At 38.7% G+C, this 22,483-nt stretch overlaps 1 protein-coding gene across 1 annotated transcript in view; it reads left to right on the plus strand.

The window, feature by feature from the left end:
* The window catches only part of NHLRC2 (NHL repeat containing 2), a 32,614-nt gene extending 18,467 nt beyond the window's left edge, over positions 1-14,147 (plus strand). The window contains exons 6-11 of the mRNA XM_041415390.1: positions 1,638-1,737; positions 2,166-2,397; positions 2,838-2,960; positions 4,085-4,294; positions 5,352-5,577; positions 6,435-14,147. Of these exons, the coding sequence (XP_041271324.1) occupies positions 1,638-1,737; positions 2,166-2,397; positions 2,838-2,960; positions 4,085-4,294; positions 5,352-5,577; positions 6,435-6,700 (1,157 nt within the window). The 3' untranslated portion in view covers positions 6,701-14,147. The remainder of the gene's footprint in view (positions 1-1,637; positions 1,738-2,165; positions 2,398-2,837; positions 2,961-4,084; positions 4,295-5,351; positions 5,578-6,434) is intronic.
* Positions 14,148-22,483: the final 8,336 nt, after the last annotated feature.

Raw genomic sequence — 22,483 nt, forward strand, 5'->3', positions numbered from 1 at the left:
ATACCAGTAGTGTTCTGAAGAGAGCTCACAGTTTAAGGAAATGAATTCTGGATAAAGAAGGATGCCATTTTTCCTCTCCTGTGGTTTTAGTGTAGAAAAGATTTCAAATTAGAAGAAGAATGGCAGGATCTCAGTTGGGGGAATGGTGGTAATTTCATTTTTTGGACTCACTGGTCAGATTTAAAACGCTTGCAGGCATTTCACGTAACATTGCTTTTATTTTGAAACTCCAAACTATTTTGTTTGGGAGTGGGGGGGGTGGTAATTATCCATGAGATTGTTTTCAGGAGCAGTTATGAGATGCACAATGCTTTACAAGTTCATGTGAATGCAAAGCAATTTGAAGATATTTTTCTGTTGAGTGGCTGATGGTTATTCCAATACCTAATATATTTATTTAGGAAAAATGTGTTGATGTTATCTATAATTACATAGGACAGTATTAAAAAGATAATACTGTCCTCATTTTAATGCAGTTTTTAAATGTCAACTTTCTGTTCCTTAAGATTTTCAGGAAAGATTAAGATAAGTAAATTTATTTTGCTTTTGGGTTGTTGGGAGTTTTTTCATTGTCTTCTACAACCTGCCTTCATGCATTTTTTACTGCTGTACTGTGATTACATTTAAAGCTATAGAGTACAAATGTGTTCTTCAATTTCCACTTGTATAATTTTCTTTGTGAAGCATTATTTGGGCAAGAGTTGTGTAGTTATTTCTAGATTTGGAATGCTGAATAGTAGTTTTATACTTCAAGTTGAAAAAAGTACATGCTTGACACATGCTTGAACACTTCTCGACCAGAAGGTCACTGTTCCACAGATCTGCATCTTGCATTTGTGACACCACATTTACATGTGCTGAGGGAGAACAACTTGGAAATTGCATGGTTACTTCAGGGGGAAATTAGGAAATGCCCAGGTCACATTTACTGTTTGAATAAACTGCAGTTGATGCTCTCCAGGGCAAGCATCAGTTACCCTTAGTTTAAAACATGATGTCCTTTGTGTATAATTATACATTATACACATGATGTCCTTTGTGTATTATGTGCAATGGTATTGCCATGGTTATTTCTTTCAAAACTTGTTAACAACTCCCTGTAGTTTTTTTGAGTCTTATTTTGTCACTAGTGTAGTAAAAAAAAAATAAATCAAGATTCCATGTTTTTGGAGTATCTTATTTTGTCACTAGTGTAGTAAAAAAAAAATAAATCAAGATTGCATCCTGCAAAACCATCTTAGCAAAGATAAGTACTTGTTTGGCTGGTATGAATCAAAAATAACATGTGAAACAGACACAACAGTAAAATGTTGCAAAGAGCAAATCTCACTTGAAACATTGCCTTTATCAGGTAGGGATATTAAAACCACAATTTTTAACCCCCTGGGAATAAAATAGCAAGAAGAAAAGAAGAAAAATGGCAAGAAGGAAAGAAAATAAATAGGTTTTTGTAGATGAAAGACATTCTCTCTATCTCTCTCTTGCCCTATTTTTTTGGTTGTGTTTTATTTTTTTCCCCTGTGGGGAAGATGAGTAGGGGGTGGGGGGAACAGAGGGGTTGGTTTGATGATTTCTTCGTGTTGTAACATTTCTGAAGTGGGTTTTTTTTTATCTGGATTTCTGTCCCTTTCTGAAAGTTTCAGGGACGCAGGAAGATGATGTGTTATGGATAGCAATGGCAGGCATTCACCAGATATGGGCACTGATGTTGGAAGGTGGAAAACTACCCAAGGGAAGGTAAGCAACTGTACTAAGAGAAATGTGAAATTGCTGCTTGTCTTGATAAATAGCTTTCAAATCCCAAAAAGAGAGATAATCAAATTAAGCTGAAAATAATTTCGTTTAAAGGATTATGTGCTTAAAAGTCTGCCTCCTTTTCCCACATCTGTTAGATGAAATGAAAGATGCTACTTCAGCTATACAGCTATGACTTGGTATGGTCCATTCATGTAATTGAATGTTATTTTTCCTTGCATTTGCTGAGTTACCTAGTAATGAATGATGTGCTGAGGTGATAAAAAAGCACAAAGGCATTGAATAATTCCTCACTGCTGCATTACAGTTGGTTTTATAACTCACAAGTGCCTGTTCTGTAGCTTCTGTTTATGCATCTTGTCGGAGCTGTTTCCAACTCGCGATTGAAATTGGGTGCTCTTTGCCTTTAGTGACTTAAAGAAAGGAGTCTGCCTTCGCTTTGCTGGGAGTGGGAACGAGGAGAACAGGAACAACGCTTACCCACACAAGGCAGGGTTTGCCCAGCCCTCGGGGCTCTCCCTGGCCCCAGAGGAGCCCTGGAGCTGCCTCTTCGTGGCCGACAGCGAGAGCAGCACCGTGAGAACCATCTCGCTCAAGGACGGGGCGGTGAAGCACCTTGTGGGAGGAGAGAGAGACCCATTGGTAATCACCTCAAACTTCCCCACACTGCCCTACTAATATTCCTCAAGCCTGACCTGGAGGAACCACTTTTGGGGTGAGAGGGTAAATCAGTTTCCGTGGCCATCAATTTCTTGACTTCACTGCTTGGAATGCAAATGTGAGGCAGTTGTGATGCTCAGGTTGTAGTGCAGACTGTTGCTGCTTAGATAAGAAATTACTTCACTTATTCTTAAAATAGCCAATTTGATTCAGCATTGTGTGGTCATTAAATCAGCTGGATTCATATTTATAACTTAGGTGTGAGAGTTTCCATTTCTGTGGTGAGCACCCACACTTCCAGGTTTCAGTATCTTTGTTTTGAAATTGTCTTCATTTTTTTTTATTTCCATTTGATTACAATAATTTAATTCATGCCCACATTGAATAATCAAATCTATTAATTAAATAAAATAATTTTTCAGAATTTGTTTGCTTTTGGTGATGTGGATGGAGCAGGCATAAACGCAAAGCTGCAGCATCCCTTGGGAGTAACATGGGACAAGAAAAGACAGCTGCTTTATGTGGCAGATTCCTATAATCATAAGGTAAGTGTGTACTAACTTGTTATATACAAACTTGGAATTTTTATTACTACAAAGAGTTATTTTAGTAACATAGACAAATTTTGCTTCGTCCAGTTGAGCTGAGGAAATTAATTACACTAGTTCCTTTGTGGGTTCTTTTTCTTCCCTTCCCTTCCCTTCCCTTGAGGAAATTAATTACACGAGTTCCTTTGTGGGTTCTTTTTCTTTCCTTCCTTCCTTCCCTTCTGGGTCCTTCTCTTTACCATTGTTTTGCTGTCACATTCTTCTGTGTTGATATGATGGTCTCTTAGGGAAGGTGAATTTAAAGTGCCAAGTTACAGTTCAGACTAAAGACTTTCTGTGTGCCTTTCCAAAGATGTTGAACTACACTAAAAGAGCTAGAAGGGCTTATTCAGGAATACTGCAGGTTTGATAAAACTGAGAGGACAAGAAGACTTGTTTTTCCCTTTAAAAAGCCACCTAAGTTTTGAGAAGTATTGTGGGTTACCTCCATGGAACTCTGGGATAAGAGACATTGTTTTGCCTGATTGTTCTTGTGTGATGTTATATAAGCATCTGTGTCTAGAAGGTTTTTAACTGTACACTGACTACCTGCATTAAAATAGAAGTAACCTGTTTGAGCTGAAGAGTATATAACACTAAATGCTTATTGAAATTTTAAGGCAAATGGTGGGGTTTTTTCAGATCTTGTATAAAACATTATAAAATTTTTTGCTATTTAAAAAAACCTCATCTATTTGTAGAAGAAAAATAATCTACAAGTTAGCCTGCTAATATTGTTATGCTCTCACTGCTTTGCAGATGTTTCTAGAAGGGCAGCAAACATTAGAAAAACAAGTCATCCAGCATACTTTTATAGCTGAGGCTTAGGTACCTTCAAAATCATGGAAGGGAACCCTGAATGAAGACCAAAGGAAGAAGTCCATGAGGGAGTGGGGAGAGGGAAAGATGGGACACATCACTTGGTAAAGAGTGATAGCACAGTATCTAGGATGGACACCTGTTAGCTGAGGTACTCAAAAAGCAGTGCTGGCTACTGGAAATGTGGGACATGAGACAATACAGAACATCTAAATCCTGCTGGGTTTTCTCAGACAAGTTCTTTGTGTCTTTGTTGATCTTAGATTAAGGTTGTGGATCCCAAGATGAAGAACTGTGCTACCCTGGCAGGCACAGGAGAAGCAGGCAATGTTGTTGGTTCCAGCTTTACCCAGTCAGCTTTCAATGAACCAGGAGGTTTGTGTGTTGAAGAAAACGGCCGCCTCATGTATGTTGCAGACACAAATAACCATCAGATTAAAGTGCTGGATTTGGAAACAAAAATTCTTTCCATGGCAAGTAATGCTTATTAAACAGGCTTATAGTGGAGTTTTGTGTTTTAAATTACTATTTCAGACTTCAGCAAGTGTGATAAAAATGAGACAGCTAACTTAGGGTACAGTAGCTGTATCCACAGGATGTTTTGTGATGAGCAGGGAAATGAGCATTGCCTGTTAGCACAGTTGTTGAAAGCCTCAGACTTCAGACAGACAACTTTTGCATGAAAACAGAAAGTGACAACCCTCTAGAAAAGCTTAATACAGAAACATCAGTCGTTAAAATGTACCACCCATGTTTTCAGCATGAAGGGCATTTCATGAGCATTTTGTGAAAAAAGGACGTGAAATCAATTACCAAGACATGTAATTACTCTGTAAGAGATGCTTTTGGGAGGTCAGTGACTTAAAGCAAGATATATATATAGGGCTTTCAAGTTATCAGATCAAAACCACTGTCAAAATTGAGCACAGCTTTATTTGATTGTAAAATCTGTTCTCATGTCCACCTTACAATGCCACTGTATCTTAATGATTTTTTGGAATGAATATACACATATGTTTATGACATAATGATCCTAATGTCATCTTATATGTTTCGTGCACTTAATAATACACAGTCTCCAATGTGTGTTCAAATTTTCATGCCATGTAACATGTTGGTGGCTTTTCTGGGAAATTCTCCTCTATTTTACTGTGCAATATGCATTAGTTGAAATCCTGGATTTTACTACTGAAGCATGCAGTTTAATTAGAAGGAAATGCATTTGCAGTTTATCTAAAGCAAAAATGTAATCCAACTGTAAAAAATTTAAATTAAGGGATACTATTAAGTAGTTATGGTTTTTGTGGCTTTAATAATAAATATTGCTTTTATTTGGATTAATCAGGGTTTTTTCATTTTAAGAAAACATTTTTTCCTTCCCGTTTTCTCTTTTGTCATAGTATTGTTTCACACTGAAAGTTTTAGGCCAATAGCCATATGATGTCACTTTGAAACTGTGGTTGTATAATGAAAGCCCATTTGTTTTCAGTGCTAATAAAAATAAATATTTTGTTTGATTTCTACTGATAGTTGCCTATCCTGAAGCCAGAAGCATGTGATGTTCCAGATAACCTGCCTGTGCAAAAGGATAAAATAGCAAACCTGCCAAGACTGCCTAAATCTGCACCAAATATTGAACTTCCTTCACTAACTGTAGCTCCTGGCCAGACAATTCAGTTTTTATTAAAGTTGACTCTTCCTCTGGATTCAAAACTGAACGAGGAAGCTCCCAGTGCCTGGTTTATCACAGCAGAAGGTAAAGTCCCTGGTTAGGATGGGAAGGGAGTTCTATCAGCACATCCTGCAGTGCAGGGGAGCTCAGTCTTGATGAATCAAGATGTCCCTCCCCATCCTGTGTTTCTGTTTGACCTTGTGATGCAGTACTTGATATTTAGAGTTGATGCATTTAACAGCTGGAGTGCAAAGATTGAAAAAAGCCAGACACCTGGTAGACTGCTTTTTGCTTGAATTAATACATGCTGCATTATTTTATTTTATGGCTCAGTGCAATGAGTTAGGTGTATGTAGTGTACAGTGGTTTTTAGTTCACATACACTCAGATATTCAAACAAAATGAAACTGAAGTTTCATTCTAACAATCAGCCTGAGCATTGCTAAATTGCACCAACCCAGCTGTAAGACCAGCACTGCTGTTTGGAAATGCCATCATTTTACTTACAGTGTAATGCATTTATGGCAGATATCTTACCTGGTGTATTAGATCTCTGATGCAAATGTATGGTAGCCATTAATTTAAGAAATTTTCCTTGTGCATATCAGAATAAATTTTAATATCCTTTAAACAGTGTATAGGAGAAACTGCAATTCCATTGCATGTAAATAAGATGCACTGTATATATAGCACCTATACACCTATAGTGCTGATGCAAAGCCGTGGATCTCTCCTTAAATGACTGGTAAAGCATTTGTAAATTACTTTTCCTTTTTTTTTTTTTTTCTTTTCTGTTCATGACTGGAATAATCAGGAAGGAAACTTCCTGTAATGTTGTATGTGGAAAGTCCTTGTTGTCCTATAGGTAGAATCAGTGTTTTCTGTAGCTTTCAGACATGGTGTTAAATACCCTAATGATAAAATCTGTTCTTCCTTTGCAGATAACACCTGGTTGCTGCAAGGACAGTGTCTGACAGGAGAAATAAAGGATGTTTCCTGTCAAACTGTCATTCCCTTTCAGTTGCCTGGGAGCTGTGTGTCAGCTGAAGCCACCCTGGCCATCAAAGCGTGCCTCTACTACTGCAGCAAAGGTAGCAGTGCCTGTATGATGGCAGGAGTCTCCTTCAGCCAGCCCTTGCAGGTCACTGGCACAGACCAAAGCAGCTCAGCTCAAGTGGAACTGATGCACACCTTTGTAACCAACTAACACAAAGCCAGCTGATTTCACACTTTATTTTGCTATCCAACATTTCTGTGGGAGAAAGTACAAATAGATAAATTGGCTCTGTTTTTTCCTGGAGCTTATGACAAAGCTAAGAAATAATTTGCTTGGTAAAATGAAGTAGTTTTTCCTACAGCTTAACAGGAAAATTTATCATCACAACCTCATTTCTTTACATTACAGTAGCAGCAATAACTTTGTAATACTGCAGACTCTGTTGCCAGTTGTGAACACACTGGATGTCTGCCAGTCTTAAGAAGTGAGCAACAATTTTTAGAGTCCATTTGAAAGAGCTGGTGTTACTTTGTGATGTTACTGTAAGATCTTTGCACTGTAAATAGAGTAGATCATTTTGGACTAACACTTCAAAATTCCTTTTATGCCCTTATTGCATCTTAATAGGATGTCAAAAGGAAGTTCTTTCTCCAGTCTATAAAAAAGTATCTTGCTTATTCTTCTGTGATGACACTTATGATATGTGTATTTTGAAAATACACCTTAAACTAGGTGCAGCTCTTGTTTTATGCAAACTGAGCATTTTGCTTTAACTCAACATCACCGCCTTACGTGAAGAACAAAGGTTCATGGGAAATTTTCTGTGCAAGGAAGCATTCAAGCTCCTGCAGAAGAATTTCATATTGATTTTTAACAAAGAATGTGCCTCACTGCAATGTGTATATGTATATAAAATAACCATCACAAAGCCATGCTGGAGCTTTTCTGATACATACCAATTTACATTTTATAGAAAGTGGTAGATAATGGTTGAATATCTACACTGCAAAAATTAAATGTCATCCATTTCAAGCAGAGTGATTCACTCCCATTTTTATGATTTCTCTGCAAAGACTGTTCTGAAGACTTTGCATATACGTAATATTATGAAGAATATTACACTCTTGAAGTCTGATTCAGAGTCTTTTGAAGTCACTGTTAGTCCTTGGATTTGTTATAGTGGCCACTGAACCAGAATTGTATACTTGATAATGCATTATTTACATTCATGTTTAGAGCCTCTGATATTTTGCTAGAACACTGGTAACCTAATCTTTGAGCAAGATGCTTTAAAACTCTATTGCAAAACTCTGCCCTTGGTGGTTAAATGTTTTGCAAATAAAATTCCCTCAATTGCCATAATAAGAAGGGGCAGGGTGATAGTGGTGGTGCAGGTTTATTTACTTGAGCTGCAAGAGTTTCCATCGTGCTTAAGTGGTGATTGGGTTAGGCCCTCTGCTCTGGTCATGATGATCAGTTCTGAGAAGATGATTTTGTTTTAAGTTGAAAGATACTACTGTCACACATACTATAAAGTGCAGTAGTGAAAGATTTTTTTTATGTAGTCTTTTCTAAAACAATTACTCCTGACACCTATCAGTAAATCCCCACTATCAGTTGTTGTTGCTTTTTCTTACTTAAAGGCTGACTGAAATGTTGGTCATGAACCCAAGAGGCTTTTGTTTTAAGGGAGTGATGTGGTTCTTCCTTCCATTGAAATGCCAGTCTATCTGAGAGTTCTTTGTGGCACCAGAAATGGTTGTTATCTCACCTGTCAGCAAAGCAAGGGCTGAAATGTTATTATTCTTATGTTTGTTTTTTAAGTAGCTTTCCTAATTCACTGTTTTAGCTCCTTTGGGTAAGCCTCTCCATTCTCACATGCCATTTTGGAGAGAAAAAACTTTGATACTTTGTTCACAGATAGCAAATGCTGTTGGAAGGATGAAGATAAAGAAAGTGATTTGGGCATTTATTATTTTTTACACTTTAGTAAAACTTAGTCTTTCACAATTCTTTGTTTGTCTGTTTACTTTTGGATAGTAGCCAGGAAACCTTCAATCAGCCTGCAGATTTTCTGCTGCTCTCTAGAAAAAAACAAGCTTTAGATTCAGAAGTTGAGAATAATGAACCAAACTGTCACAGTTACCTTGAACGTGTAATTCATCAGATGGATCTTTTGTCTCTCATTTTGTCCCATCATAGGATGGTTTGGGTGGGAAGGGAACTGAGAGATCATCTTGTTCCAGCCTCCTGCCATGGACAGGGACACCTTCCACTGTGCAGGTTCCTCAGAGCTGCACCCAGCCTGATTGTGAACACTTTCAGGGATCTGGCATCCCACCTTCTCTGGGCAGCCTGTGCCAGTGTCTGACCACTCTCACAATAAAGAATTCCTTCCCAATAAAATAAATAATAAATCTGCCTTCTTTCAGTTTGAAGCCATTGCCCCTGGTCCTATCCCTACATGCCTTGTCAAAAGTCTCTGTCCAGCTCTTGCAGCTCCTTCAGGTACTGGAAGGTGCCAGAAGGTCTCTCCAGTCTTCTCCAGGCTGAACAACCCAAGCTCAAATTTTCAGCTAGAATGAATTATGTTGTACTATTTCAATTATATCACTTTATCAAATTCTGCCTGTACTCCAATATTAAAAAAAAAAAAAAAAAAAAAAAAAAAAAAAAAAAAAAAAAAAAAGAAACCACAAAAATCTGACATTTCAATTAATGTATTGCTGTAGTGGAAAGACTGTATTCCTCACTGTATTTAACTGTAGTGTATAATTTTTAATTTTCTATCTAAATGTTCTCTCCTTGCTCAGTCTCTGTGTTCACTGTGATTGGCCTTTAATCCTACAGTCTGACATAAAGTTTTGTTTATCCAAGGGATAAGGATACACATTCCCAGAGTCACTGCTTCTGTTTCACTTGTAGTGTACAGATATTCAAATGTTCTATGATTAGAAAAAAACACAGATTTTTTTACAGCTTAGGATATTTAGGGATACTATTTCCATTTCTTCCTCCAGGGTTTACAAGCTGCTCTTACAGTTAATAACAAGTGCCATAAATTTCATCAGACAGGCAAACTGAATAGCATATACAAGCTACAAGAAATTTGTTTAAGTACCAGAAAGTATCTTCCAAATATGATGCAGAAAAATAGGAAATGTTACTATTCTGTAAAAAAAGAATCAGATATATTGATGCTACCTCTTTGTATGGGAACTAAGTTTTTTGATGTTCCCTGATATAAAAATTCTAAGCAGATTGGAATGGCTCAGCACTCCCGGATTTGTTTCTCACAGTAAAAGTTTGTAAATCAAAGTCTTTTCCAAACATGACTTTCTACTGGCTTTAACAAGTTTTGCAGCAGACCTTAAGAAAGCATTAAAAGACTCTAGCAAGTCTCTAAAGAGTATTGGTCATGGTTGATTTGCATAATGGAAACAAGTTCTGTGGCATTTTAAGTTTTTAGTTGTAGTGTTTTCATCTCTGGGACAGCTTTTGGTTTTGATTGGATGCATTAATAGTTCCATGAGATGTTTTTAGTAATTTTACTCAATTGCAGTATAATATTTTCTATTAGAATAGAAAAAAGATAAAGTGATTTTGAAGAGGGAGGATAATTTGTTTTAATAGCTCGTTCATGTTGTTTGAATTCAGTAATATCTTTGTGTAGTTTGCTCCCTTCTGTTGAAGGAATGGTAGGGATGATGACTCTGTAAATCTCTTGATGGGCACATATTTTATGCATATATTTTTAGTAGATTTCTTTTTGTGTTAGATTCTTACATCATTTTTAGCTTTTCTGTTGGATGCAGTTCTTCACAGTTTGTGTTTGGGGTCTCATATCTTCCACCTGTAGAGCATTACAATGTTTGTATAATGCTGTGGTAGTGTGGTACCAAGCAAGAGAAAGTAGTTTTATAGCATCAGGTAAATGCCTTGTCTGCTTATCCTCAGAAAAAGTGCATATGGCTTCCAATATATTGTATATGTTCTTAATGCACTGATTTTATTTCAGTAGGAAAATATTGTAGCTGAAACCATGGGTAAAACTGTTTTGTTGAGAGAACATTAAAAAAAAGTATATTGTTTACCTCTTTCTCAGAGGAAGGGGATGATGAAAATGAAGAGACTTTCCTTCTAATGTAGGGCCATGTCCTTCTGTTCCTTTAATTATTGACTATTTATTTTAGCAAAGCTAGAGGCATTATTGACCACAAATTGTCTTGAATTTTATTCCTAACAAGGTTTTCTATGTACATGGAAGCTTTAAATGTTTGACTTTGTAGAGTTATGAGTGATAGATCTTGTTTGAAATGCTTTTAGTTTAGCAGACAATAGCAGAGATTTATGTACATTCTTAAGATTTGTAATTTTTTTAAATCACTGGTATCCATTGACTCAAAGACACTTTGAGGCTACACTCTCACAGAAGTGTGAACTCAAAATTAAATTTTCTTTGTTGTAGAATATGTGAGATGCACTGTGACACATTGTGTTCTCCAGGCTGCAGTTGTGCTACCTAAGGAGAATTTTCCATGCACCACAACTCATCAGTCACCCCCAGTAATTCTCCACTGAAATCTGCCAGGTCACTTGCTTATATAATCAATTAATATTACTGATTTAGGTTAGCAAACATTTAGCATTCAGAATTTATCATTACAATTTTTGTTGAAGTTGGTTTGTCAGGGATTAAAGGAGCTTCTCTGTCCTAAGCCAACAAAGTATAGGAATGATGACAAGTAATTGGAGATAATTTTTGAAAATGTGAGACCTGGTTATTTTTTAATTAAATCACAACATCTGTTTTGCATTCAACAAGACATCATTAATTTAGAAACAATATTCTAATGTTCTAGAATATTCTAATATTGTACATTCCATTATTTTCATGTAACCAAATTTGACTACTGTCTTCCATTAGAAGCAGTTGTTCTATATTTTGTAGTTTTTGTACTCTTATAAAATCACTACTCTCATTTAGGATCAGGATTCATTCCTGTTCAGGACTCATCACACCTATGACTGAGTTTCCAAGTTTATCTTAGTTTCTTTGTCACACAATTTTGGGAGATTTTGGTTAGGGTTGTGGGTCTGTCCTTTCCTCCTGTAGTTTGCACAGTGAAATGCAGCCCGTGTCATGTTACCATGGAGGGATCCAAGTAGGAATGATTCCCTCCACCAGCTCCTTGCCCCTCCCCTGCTTCAGGGATGGGGATGTAAACAGCAAGTGATTCTAGACAGCATTAGAGTAAGAAGATGTCCTCAGGTCGGCTTATCAAGCTTTGCACTGGTGCAGCTGCTGTCAGAAGTTTTCCCTTTACCTCTGGCCCTGTCCACTGAGGTCCTGCAGTTGTTTGTAGCTGTCCCAGAGCATCCCATCAAACTTGAGCAGCCTGTGCAGGGATTCTGATGGCTCTTGGTTTCAGGAAACTTTGATGCTAGAGATTAAATACTTTAGCTGCTGTAGGTTAAATATTTTAGCTCTTAAGTAATTTGCTGTCTTGTTGCAGGTTATTTAATTATTGTCAGGTAATGCACTCCTGCTGCAGATGAGAAGCTGGAAGCTTGGGTGTGAGTTGAGGAATGTTTGTGTAGCTATAATTAAATATTGCTTAGTTTACCTCTTTGGTGGTCCTTTACTTTCAAGCATACCAGGGAACTCTGTCCAATTGCAGGCTCTAGGGCTAAGCAAAAGAATTGCAAGTATTTTTAAAGTCTTGCCTAGTTCCTTTGAAACATTGACAATTCTGAGCTAAAGAAATCCCGTTTGAAGAAAACCTGTTCATACATCTGCCTTAACTTAATGCTCTGTACTCAGCATGCCTCAGAAGAGAGATATTCCACTGTATTCTTTCCCATTTTGACTAAGGATTGAGAAATTCAACCCATCTGGCCATTGTCAGACTTCATAGAAAGCAAAACAGCAATTTCCCATTTCATTTTACATCCATCTAAAAAAAGGAAAAAAAAATAGAGCCTATTTTCCAAGCTTTTGATTAATCTGAAATACTGGGTTTGAACCATATGTTCAAGGAATCTGTCCTGAGAGTTGCTTAAATCATATTTCCAAATCTGGTTTCCAGATTTGAAAAATTAATTGATAGTAAAGCAGAGAAACAAATTGCTAAATGTTTTATCTACTGAATATTTAACTTCAGAAGTCTCCAATTTCACTTTTAAAATAGAATTAGAACAACTAAAATGTTCTCCTCTCTGTCATTACCGTTAATGTACCATTAATCATTGTATCATTAAAACCTGTGATGGATCTATGTGATTTTGTAAAAAAATCAATAAAGAAGAAGAAGGTGCTTGTTAAATAGTGACTGAGTGAAATCCAGGTGCCCTAAGGTTAGTGGAAAATTCCTTTAGGGCCAGGAGTTTGGCCCAATGTGACAGAAATTCTGTGGTTTTATTACATCTTGATGGCTGAAGGAAAAAATCAGTGCCTTTTGTAACAATACTTGAAAGTGTTTCTTTACAGAAATACTGGAGTACTGATTGAAATAAGCTATTTAACCTTCATCGTTTGCAAGTTTCAGAGGGATTTAATTCTACTAATTCTGAAACTGTGAAGAATTTTCCTTCTCTGTCGTGTTACTGAATTACTTTGAAATTAAGGTGCTTATTTGTCAAACTCCTTACAAAATACTTCAAAATGAGGTAGTTTCTCAATCTTGTGAGCTTACTCCTGAAATTATTGTTAGCTCTTTTGTACACTCCAGATCAATCGTGGCAGGGAGACTTCAAACAGCTTGCTAAAATCATGGTTTGAGTGAGATGGAAGGCAAAACATGCACTGATAAAGGGGCAAAGGTGACACTTCTTGGTATTTGAGGGATGGAGATTTGGTCTTTGTTTTGGAGTTTTCATCTGTTCTACAGATCAGCAAAGATGCTTTACACAGCAGAGGGTTGTGTGTAGGGGCAGTGAAGAAGGGTCAGGTTATGTCACTGTGAAAATGTGTAACTTCATTTAGGTTGTGCTGCTGGGATATCTAAAAATCCCGGCAGTATGATGCTAGTGAGGGAAGTCACATTCAAGCACTTAACACCTTAATAAATGTCTCCAGGTGGTTTAAGGGGAAAGACAGGAATTTTATTTTCTTCCTTGAGAATTTCAGTGTTGCTTCGTAGGAATTGGAAAATTTTGTCTGTTCTTTGAGATACTAAACCTTTGTTTCTCCATTACATTTGATGCAAAACTTTTCATATATTTGAATATTTTAAAAATGTGGTTTACATTTATTGTTGCAAAACATGAGAAGAACTAAAATGGAAGCAGTTAATCTAAGCTGATCTAGGTCGTGTAAATTCTTCACTGACAGTGTTGCCTAACTGTTCTTAACAATATTCATAGATGATGATATCCTTTTTTAATAAAGGGTAAATGTCCTGTAATATTATGAGAACAAATAAATACACTGTAGAAGAAATGTCAGCCTTGGCTATCAAACCAACAGATAAACAGTGATTAAAGAATGTATGCTTTCTCCTGTGCAGCCTCTTTCTCCTTGTAAAGCTTTTTCATGGAAAAATAAACATTAAAAAATTTTATGTTTTCTTTCATGGCTGGGTTTTTCTGTCAATCTTTGTGTGAACACAGATCTAGAAGTTATGAAGTGTGTCTGCTGTGGGGGGTTGCAGCTTGAATAAAAGGCTTTAATTAAGAAGTACTGTTTGTTTCCCACTCCCTTTGCCACAGGCTCTGCAGCCGTGGGTGTCAGTCGGCCCTTCGGTGACCAAGGGTCTGTAAAACAGCGTGAGTCGTGAGGACTCCCCCCTCCAGGGCTCTGGGAACAAGAGATCTGCTTTTATTTTCATTTCTGCACATTAGAAATGGTGCACTGCGTGAGTCACAGGCTGCCTGATTGTGTCCTTCAGTTTATTGCAGAGATCCCAGAGCAAATTTAGCTGTGGGATGAGATCCCTCTGCATGGAGCTCCACTTGACTCAGTGTTTGTTGCTGTGGTTAGACTGCACCACACTTCGCAGCATGTGAGTCCCTGTTTAATTATAATTATGGCTGAACTGTATTTTAGCAGCAGTGTCTAAAAAGCATAATTGTTTTACTCTGATGAAGTTTTGCAGCTTTAACCCAGAACCTGTGGGTACAGGGCAATATTGCAGGCTCTCATGGACTCCCGTAGAACTGGAGATGGACACCAACATGCCTACAGAGATGCTCTATTATTTGTGCTGCTCATCGTGTTTTTATTGATACAGTGATTTCTCATTAATGAAAGCATTGTGTGACAAAAATTCTGGAATGTCTACTGTAGGTCAGCCTTATAAACTGTAGTGTAACTATGTTGAATTTGTGTCATTCCCACCACCCCAATAAAGATTATTCCTCATGTTTATTCATCTATTCAAATATTTAAATATTTATACATACTACTTATAAAACTCAGCTAACTTTCTTTGATTTCCATGCAGATGCAATGTATTCAGCTTAGTGTGATGCAACAAGTCTAGATTTGACAGACACTCAAATTCGATTGCAATTTCTCTGTTTTACTAAAAAGTTCATCAAAAGCTTCCACCAAGCTGAACTCAGCAAGTTAAGGTCACACAATCTCTCAGCATCTCTGAGCGTTTGCCACAGGTCACAAAGCTGAGCCTTGACTGGCTTTGTTGTCATCTCTGAAATGACACCTTTACCCCCAACTTCTGTGTGTTCTTAAAACAGAAATCCTGTGTGAGCACAGACCTGCACATTCCAGCTGCAAACCAGGCTGTGATGTTTTCATGGCTCATGGCATTTGTGGGACTGAGCTGGGCTGGAGCATTTTGCCAGAGCCCCACGAGGCGCTGCCTGGTGCAGATTTCTGTGGTCACAAAGCCACTGCTCTAGGAAACTATTAATTATCTTGTTTCTAAAAGCAAGGAAAAGGAGCCTTTCATGTTAAAATCACTGACAGGGCCAAGATATTTTCTTGTTATTGCAAGGGATTCTGCCATCTCCTGCCAAGAGCAATTTATCTGGGGACTGGGTAAATGGGGCTTTAAAGAGGCCTCCTCTCCCTGCCCTATCCTTCCCATCTAAAGTAGTTTCCTGTGGCTGTTCAAACTCAGGACTCTGCTCCCCCATCTGAATTTTATCTTTTCTGCCTGTCACCTTGGTATTTTGTGCACACAATCCCACCAGGAACTGAAAACAATACCCGATGGCTATTTTACATGCCAGTGTGGGTAGCAAAGTTCCACCCTTGCTGTAACTGGGCTTTGTGGAGCAGGTTTGTGCTCCTCTGCCCTCTGCTTGAAGCACAGAAGTCAAAGCAGAGGTGAGGATTTCAGCCTTTGCCTGTAAAGGAGTAGCTTTCTAAAGTGTTGCTAGAGCAGCACATACTGTTTCTTTTTTTGGAAAAGCATTAGCAAGTTATAACCCTTAGTTAAATCTCTCCATAATTTTACTATCTCAGACATTCCCTTAAGCAAAGTTTGTGGGAATGCCAGTGCTCAGAGCTCCTAGCTCAGGCTGCAAATTCTGGGTATATTTTCCAAACACCGAACAAAGCTGTAATATTGAGTAGTTAGATATTAATGAAGATTTTGTTTCACTGCAACCAAATACTTAGTCAAACTTACCCTTGTGCTGCATAGCTTTTGAAATCCATTCACCATGGAACTGCAGTGTTATTTTTGAAGCTATCATTACAATTACTGTCCTTGAGAACTAAATAGTTGTTCTAACACCATCTTTATTTTCCAGCACGAAGGCAGCACATCAGGTTTAATACCCACTTTAGACAGCAGGACTTGGGTGAGCACACTGCTCCTGTGGGGAAGTGAACCCTGTGTCTGAGATGGCAGCACATAAAGTGTGACGTGTTTTAATCACAGCAAGGCAGACTCAGCAGTTTCATGATGTTTTTATTGATATAATGATTTATCATTGATGAGAGCATTGATGTGTGTCAGCAGCAAGCGTAAGCAGTCATTTCATCAAGGTCTGTGCGCCTTCCCTCCTCCTCCTCGTGCACACTGGCACACTCGACTAAAGCTGTGATGTTTTCCAAGTTATCTGGGCTTGATACTGAGACGCAGAGATCACCAAGAACCAGAGATATAACATTTTTTCAAAATCTTAATACATTCAGCAAGTGGAACCACAGGATAAAATAAAACATTGAAATGCACCAAGCAGTGAGTAGGTGCATCAATGCTTAAGTGGCAGTTAAATCCAAAGGAAACTTGCTGGGGGCTACTGAGAAACCCATCATTTAAATTTTTCTTTCCTTTATGCAGTTGAGTGAAGAAGATGGATTTAATTTGCATTTTTGCCATGCTCTTAGCAGTGGAAGTGCTATAAAGTGCTGTTGTTATCACAGACTCAAATCAGACGTGCATGTGGCAGAACTTCTGAGAGCTTATGAGGAAGATGCAGAGGGTGTAATGGAGTCTCTAGCAGACAGTGACAAAAATTTGCCTTACAAATTCACTGCTAAGTGTAAAATGAAACATTTACTGAATCATAACTGGATTAGTTATGAATTTAAACTATCAGGGGATTAAAATTCTTATTTACTTCAGGCTGCTGAACAGAACAATTCTCTTTACAGGAGGCTTAGATTACATAGAAGTACATAAAATAGAGAAAAAATACAGAACTTAGCCAAGAGAAGTGAAACAGGACGGGTGGTATATTTTATATAGAAGCGTCTCTTTTTTCCAACATATAGCAAGCTGATTTTTAAATACTTGTGTTCAAATGTTAGTGGATGGAGGTCTCAGCAGCTCTGAGGCCCATTTCTGGTCTATGTGAGTGCATCACCTGTAATCACAAAATTGTATGTTTTTCTTACACACTTGGTACAAGGTCTTTCACATGCAGGGGTGGGCTGATCACCCTGACACCCTCTGGGACCCTGCATTTCACAGCTTTTATCTTGACAGTATAAGAGAGACCACCTTCCTACAGGCACCTGAGAGCAGGCATGCATCTGTTTTCCAAGAACAGCCTAGCTCAGCTGAACCTGTCAGAGTGGCTGTTTTCCACCTTTTCCTAACATGCAGAAAGCTTGTGGACTACCTTGTACAGTGACAAGCAAGAAAATTATCAGGATTTAATCCATGTTCAACTTCTCACAGTCTCACAGGAAAGCTGTATTTACAATTAAAGTGCTCCCAGGAAAGAAATAATTTGCTGTTTGCAAAAAATCCCAACAAGTTGACCTAGAAAACTTGTATATTTTAAACTCAGAAACGTTTGCAGTCAAGCAAAGAAATTTCCAGGAGGAGGAATCAAGTTATCCCAAAGCAATTCTGACTTGCCACTTTAACATTGTGAGAACTACAGAAAGCAATGGCACATCCTGGTGGAAGGTGTCCCTGCCCAGAGCAGGGGGCTGGAATGAGACAATCTTTAAAGTCTCTTCCAACCCAAGTCATCCTATGATTCTATAATCCCATACTTTCTGGGTTTTGTTGTTTGTTTGGGGTTTTTTGGCTTTGTCAGCTAAGGAAATTAGTGAGGAAATCCCACTAGAATTATGTTACAGCACAGCACTTCAATAGCACATCTCAGCATTAAAGCCTACTGAGTTCTCCCAGTTTGGGAAGAGACTCAATCCACTGGTAAGTTTGACCCTGTGATGTAAACCACATGAAGGCTGTACCCTGAGGTGGAATCAATTTTCCTGCTTCTAACTGAGAAGTGGAGTTTACACATTTCTCTCAGGCAGCAAATAGATGCATTTCTCCATGCATTGCTCTGCTCCTCTTGTTAATCTCGGCTGAATTTCTTGTTAATGACCATCATGTGACCCTTTTCACTCTCCATTCATCTCTGTAATTAATTCTCCCAAGGCTTGCAGCCCAGTAACTCTCTGCTTGTAGATCCTTTCTCTCAAAAGAAAAGCAATTTAATTTCTCCTGTGTTGGAAAAAAATTGCTATTACCATGTACATCCCTTTCCCTTCTCTTTTTATTCTCATGAGATGTGTTATTTGCAAGAGGTTCTGCTTCCTCTATTTCACCTCTATACCACATCCCACTAATGTGGTGTCTCGGTGCTGACCACTGAAATTGCTCTCAGCAAGGTTTCTAATTATCCATTGCTAACCATCTTCAGTCTCCTTGGCCTGCCAGTTGCCTTCAGTGTCCACAATCAGTCTTTTAGTTTTGAAATTTTCATTTTCTTTGCCTCTGTATTCTCTTTATTCCAAATCTCTGCAGACTTTGGGCACTGCTCCTTCATCATGTCCTTGGTTGAATAGTTCTCTTTCCCATCTCCACGTTTTGGTGGAAATTCCTGTGGACTGCTATCCTTCTTTCCCTGCTGCCTTTGTTCATTTTGTCTCTGGATGGTACAAAGTTCCTCAACCACCCATGCTGAGAAGTCAAAGCCCTCCCTCTCCCCTCCAGAATCATCTCTTTCTACTGAAGTCTTACCATTTACCTTCCTTTGACTTAATAAAATGTAATATACCTGAAAACTCCTAATCATCTCTTCATTAGTCTTTCATGTTACTCCTTTCCTTTTGCAAGCAATCTTTTGCTAGATTACAATAAATCTGGTTACAAATTATTTATTATTCTGGTTACAGACAAGCCTTAGAAGTTCAGTGTCCATTCAGTTTAAACAGCTCACTGGATCCTTGCATTTGGACAGTACCTGAATGTTTGCAGATTTTTTTTTTCCATCTTTTCTCTGATCTCTCTAATCTGAACACTTGTTTGAGATTTTCTACCTCAGATTTTCTACACTGTATTGTAGATACTGAGACATGAGGTAGAAAACCTCAAACAAGTGAGGCCAATATTGCCTATCCCAAATGTGACTCTGTCAGGTGTTGATTTCACAGTCCAAAGGCTGGTGGCTGAAACGTGACTTTCTGGAATCCAGGTGCCAGCTCTCCCTGCTGCTTTTGGTCACATGCTGACCCTTCACTTATTTCACTGTGCCTCTCAGCCTGGTCATCTCCTATTTGTGAAATTCTATTCATTTTCAATACACCAGCTCCAGCCTCTGGGTTTTTGTAATCTTTCTGCACCATTATCCACTATTATTCTTGCAAATATTGCACAGCCAAGCTCTGAAGCTTCCCTTAATTTTTCAAAAGGATTTTCTCATAAACACTGGCAAAGCCTTTCTTACAACACTGAAATGTCATCAACTTGTAGGCTCTCCTGGACTAAGATCACTCACTCCTACACCAATAATATCTCATTGTTTGCTGTCAGACTCTGGCTCTTGGCTGTGCTGTGCATCATTTGGTGCCTGGGGTTGTCCCTCAGTTGTAAAATCTCAGTGTAAGCTCTCCATGGACATGGGACTTTCTTCTCCTCATGTGTTTACACAGCACTCAGTGCCATGGAGTTTTTCCTGAGAACTGTGCTAATATAAAGGGTAATAATAGTTGGTATGACAGTTTTATTTCCCTGGCAGTGCTTAATCTTAGCAAAACAGCTTTTAAAATCGATTTGGAAGCCAGAAGAATAAAATAGGTGACTTGTACAAAATTTTAATTTCTGCTTCCATCATTCCAGTGTCTTGATTTTGCCCACTTGTTTGTAGATAAATCTCACATTGCTTGTCCCACTGAAGCTTAAGCAATGTATAGGAAAATAAATTGAAAAAAACTTTCTTGAACTGGGGGAATTTTGTCCTTAGTCCAGGAATTCCAGAAGGGCACATGGAGTTCAGCTGAGCTGGATGTCTGTCCTGGTTCAAATCCTAAAGGATCCAAAGATTTTATCATGCTTTTTATAGGGATGTTTAATCACATACTGAAAAAATGTTGAAGTTGGCTAGAGATGCATCTGCCTTCACGATATTTGTTGGCTTTTTTTCTCCTCTAGTGGATGAGGAGACAATTGAAACAGATAAAAAACACAGGAGCATCACACATGGGGTTTGATCTGTGATGTGACCTCTGACGTCCTCCAAAACACAGCAGATCCTACACATGTGAGGGAAGGGATGAGCCTTCCCGCTGTGTGCTGCAAAGGGCACATTTAGAGATTCTTTGGGAGGGAAGTTTTGTGGCTGTGTTCAATTCCCAGAGAACTACAGTCCATGGCTTTGGAAAAGCCAGCAGGCTGTCCCCTGCACTGCAGGTTGTTACCCTGATGTGGGGATCTGAGTGCCTGATCAATGCTTGCTCTTAACACCTCCCTGGCTTTTCAGCACTGAACCGCTGGAAAGTCACACACAATTTCCTGGGTTTAATTTGAAGGGTTAAGATTGGGGCAGAGGGGATTCAATCTCCTCAGCCACAGACCTCCTCTTCTGTATGAACTGTTCTTTCCACACTTCTCCACACAGCATCAGAAGCTGCTTCCCATCGTTCCCATCACCTTTGTTCCCGCTGCTCCTGCAGAGCGGCTCAGGCTCTCAGGTGCCTCTGGCAGGGAGAGGCTCTTGGCAGTCTGGAGCACAGGCTGTTTGTTCTGTGAAGGGCAGTAGCCAAAGCCCTGTTAGCCCCAGTTAGAGGGCACTCTTCCATGGGAAGCCTTTCCCAGCAGAGAGGGAAGACGTGATGACCTCTCGCTTGCTGCTGTCACTGCCAGGACTCTGCTGCTGTTCATGGAACAAGTGATGATTTCACCTTCAGTGCTGCAGAGCTGCAGCCCAGGCAGCAGGAAACAAAGGCATTCATAACTGAGAGCAGCAGTCTGCCAGGTTTGGTGTCTCCTGGTCAGTGAGAGGAGGTGGGAAGCCTTGCCCTGAGATGGAGCTGTGTGATCCCTCCTGTCAGAGGGGAACCACGGAGCATTCCAGCTGCACCACCATTGCAACCACCCTGACAGATGGATGGTCAAAAGCTTTTCTGGGGGAAATTCTGCAATGATACACATCTCTTCTGGCCTGGTCTGGTTTATTTTTACCTTTAATCCTGAAGAATTCCTGTCTGATATGCTAACCTTGTTTTCTGATGTTTTATTAGAACTAACTTGCAAAGCCTATTTCCAGTATGTGTGGAATCCTGAGCTCAGCTCTTCAGTAAAATCTGCCTTTTTAACTCTTTGACCCCTTCCCCTAGTTGATTTTTCTAAGAAGGTAATAGAGTACTAAGGAAAATATTGGAAGGAACAATGTGCTCTCTTTCCTTTTCTGTAAAATGGAGGGCTTGAAGTGTAAAGCACCCAATACATGGCATTAACTTGGGAAAGATGCATCTAAGACCCATGAATTCAGCAACAAAAAGTAAGATATTATCTTAGGATCTTAATTTTTTCCAGATTCTCTAACTTTGGTTTATTTCTTTTACAGCCCGAAGAGGGTCACACATATACCTTTCCAGATTTAAAAAATAAACAACCTATAGTTAATGCAGCTAATATTTTAGTCAAGAATGCAAGGCTGCATAACCAAAGCTGTCATAAACCACAGCAGAGCCCAAGTCAGGTTTTGTCCTTTATGGCAGTAGGAAGAGACAGTACTCAGTTCTCAGTGATTATATATCAGTTTCCTATCCTCTCAACCTTAAATAAGTACTCTCCTTGTTTGGTACTGCCTTACTAATGTACTACTTTCTAGTGTACTTGCCTTTCTCTGCCCCAGAATATCTATATTCTTTCTTGGATGCCCATTATAGAAGTTTTAAAAATTCTACCCTGCCTTGATTAAAACCTTTGACTGCAGATCCCCCTCTCTCCAAGAGAACTGACAGCCTGTTATAAGAAGGCCTGTATGGTGACAGATATGTGATTATATTTAAATAGCTCTGTCATAAAAAGCATTTTCTAGATTTTTTTTTCCTTAGCTTGATATTTAAGAGGTTGCGCTATATTTTCTGCGCTGTTAATGAAAACTTTCTGCCATGTGGAAAAGGAATTAAAAGCCCTGAATTAAGCATGTAGGTACCACTTATCCTACAAAATAAATATGGAAAAAAATGGGGAGGGAAAAAGCCTGTAATGTGTCTGTGAGAGGTTCTCATTGTGGCAAAGAAGTCCTAGTCTGCTCAAAGAGCAGAATTTGGATCTCACTTCCAAAGAAGTGGAAGATTACCAGCTCCTGCTGCTAATCTCTGTGTCT

Source organism: Onychostruthus taczanowskii, unplaced genomic scaffold (assembly GCF_017590055.1).
Source record: "Onychostruthus taczanowskii isolate IOZ18803 unplaced genomic scaffold, ASM1759005v1 scaffold5, whole genome shotgun sequence".
Taxonomy (NCBI): Eukaryota; Metazoa; Chordata; class Aves; order Passeriformes; family Passeridae; genus Onychostruthus; species Onychostruthus taczanowskii.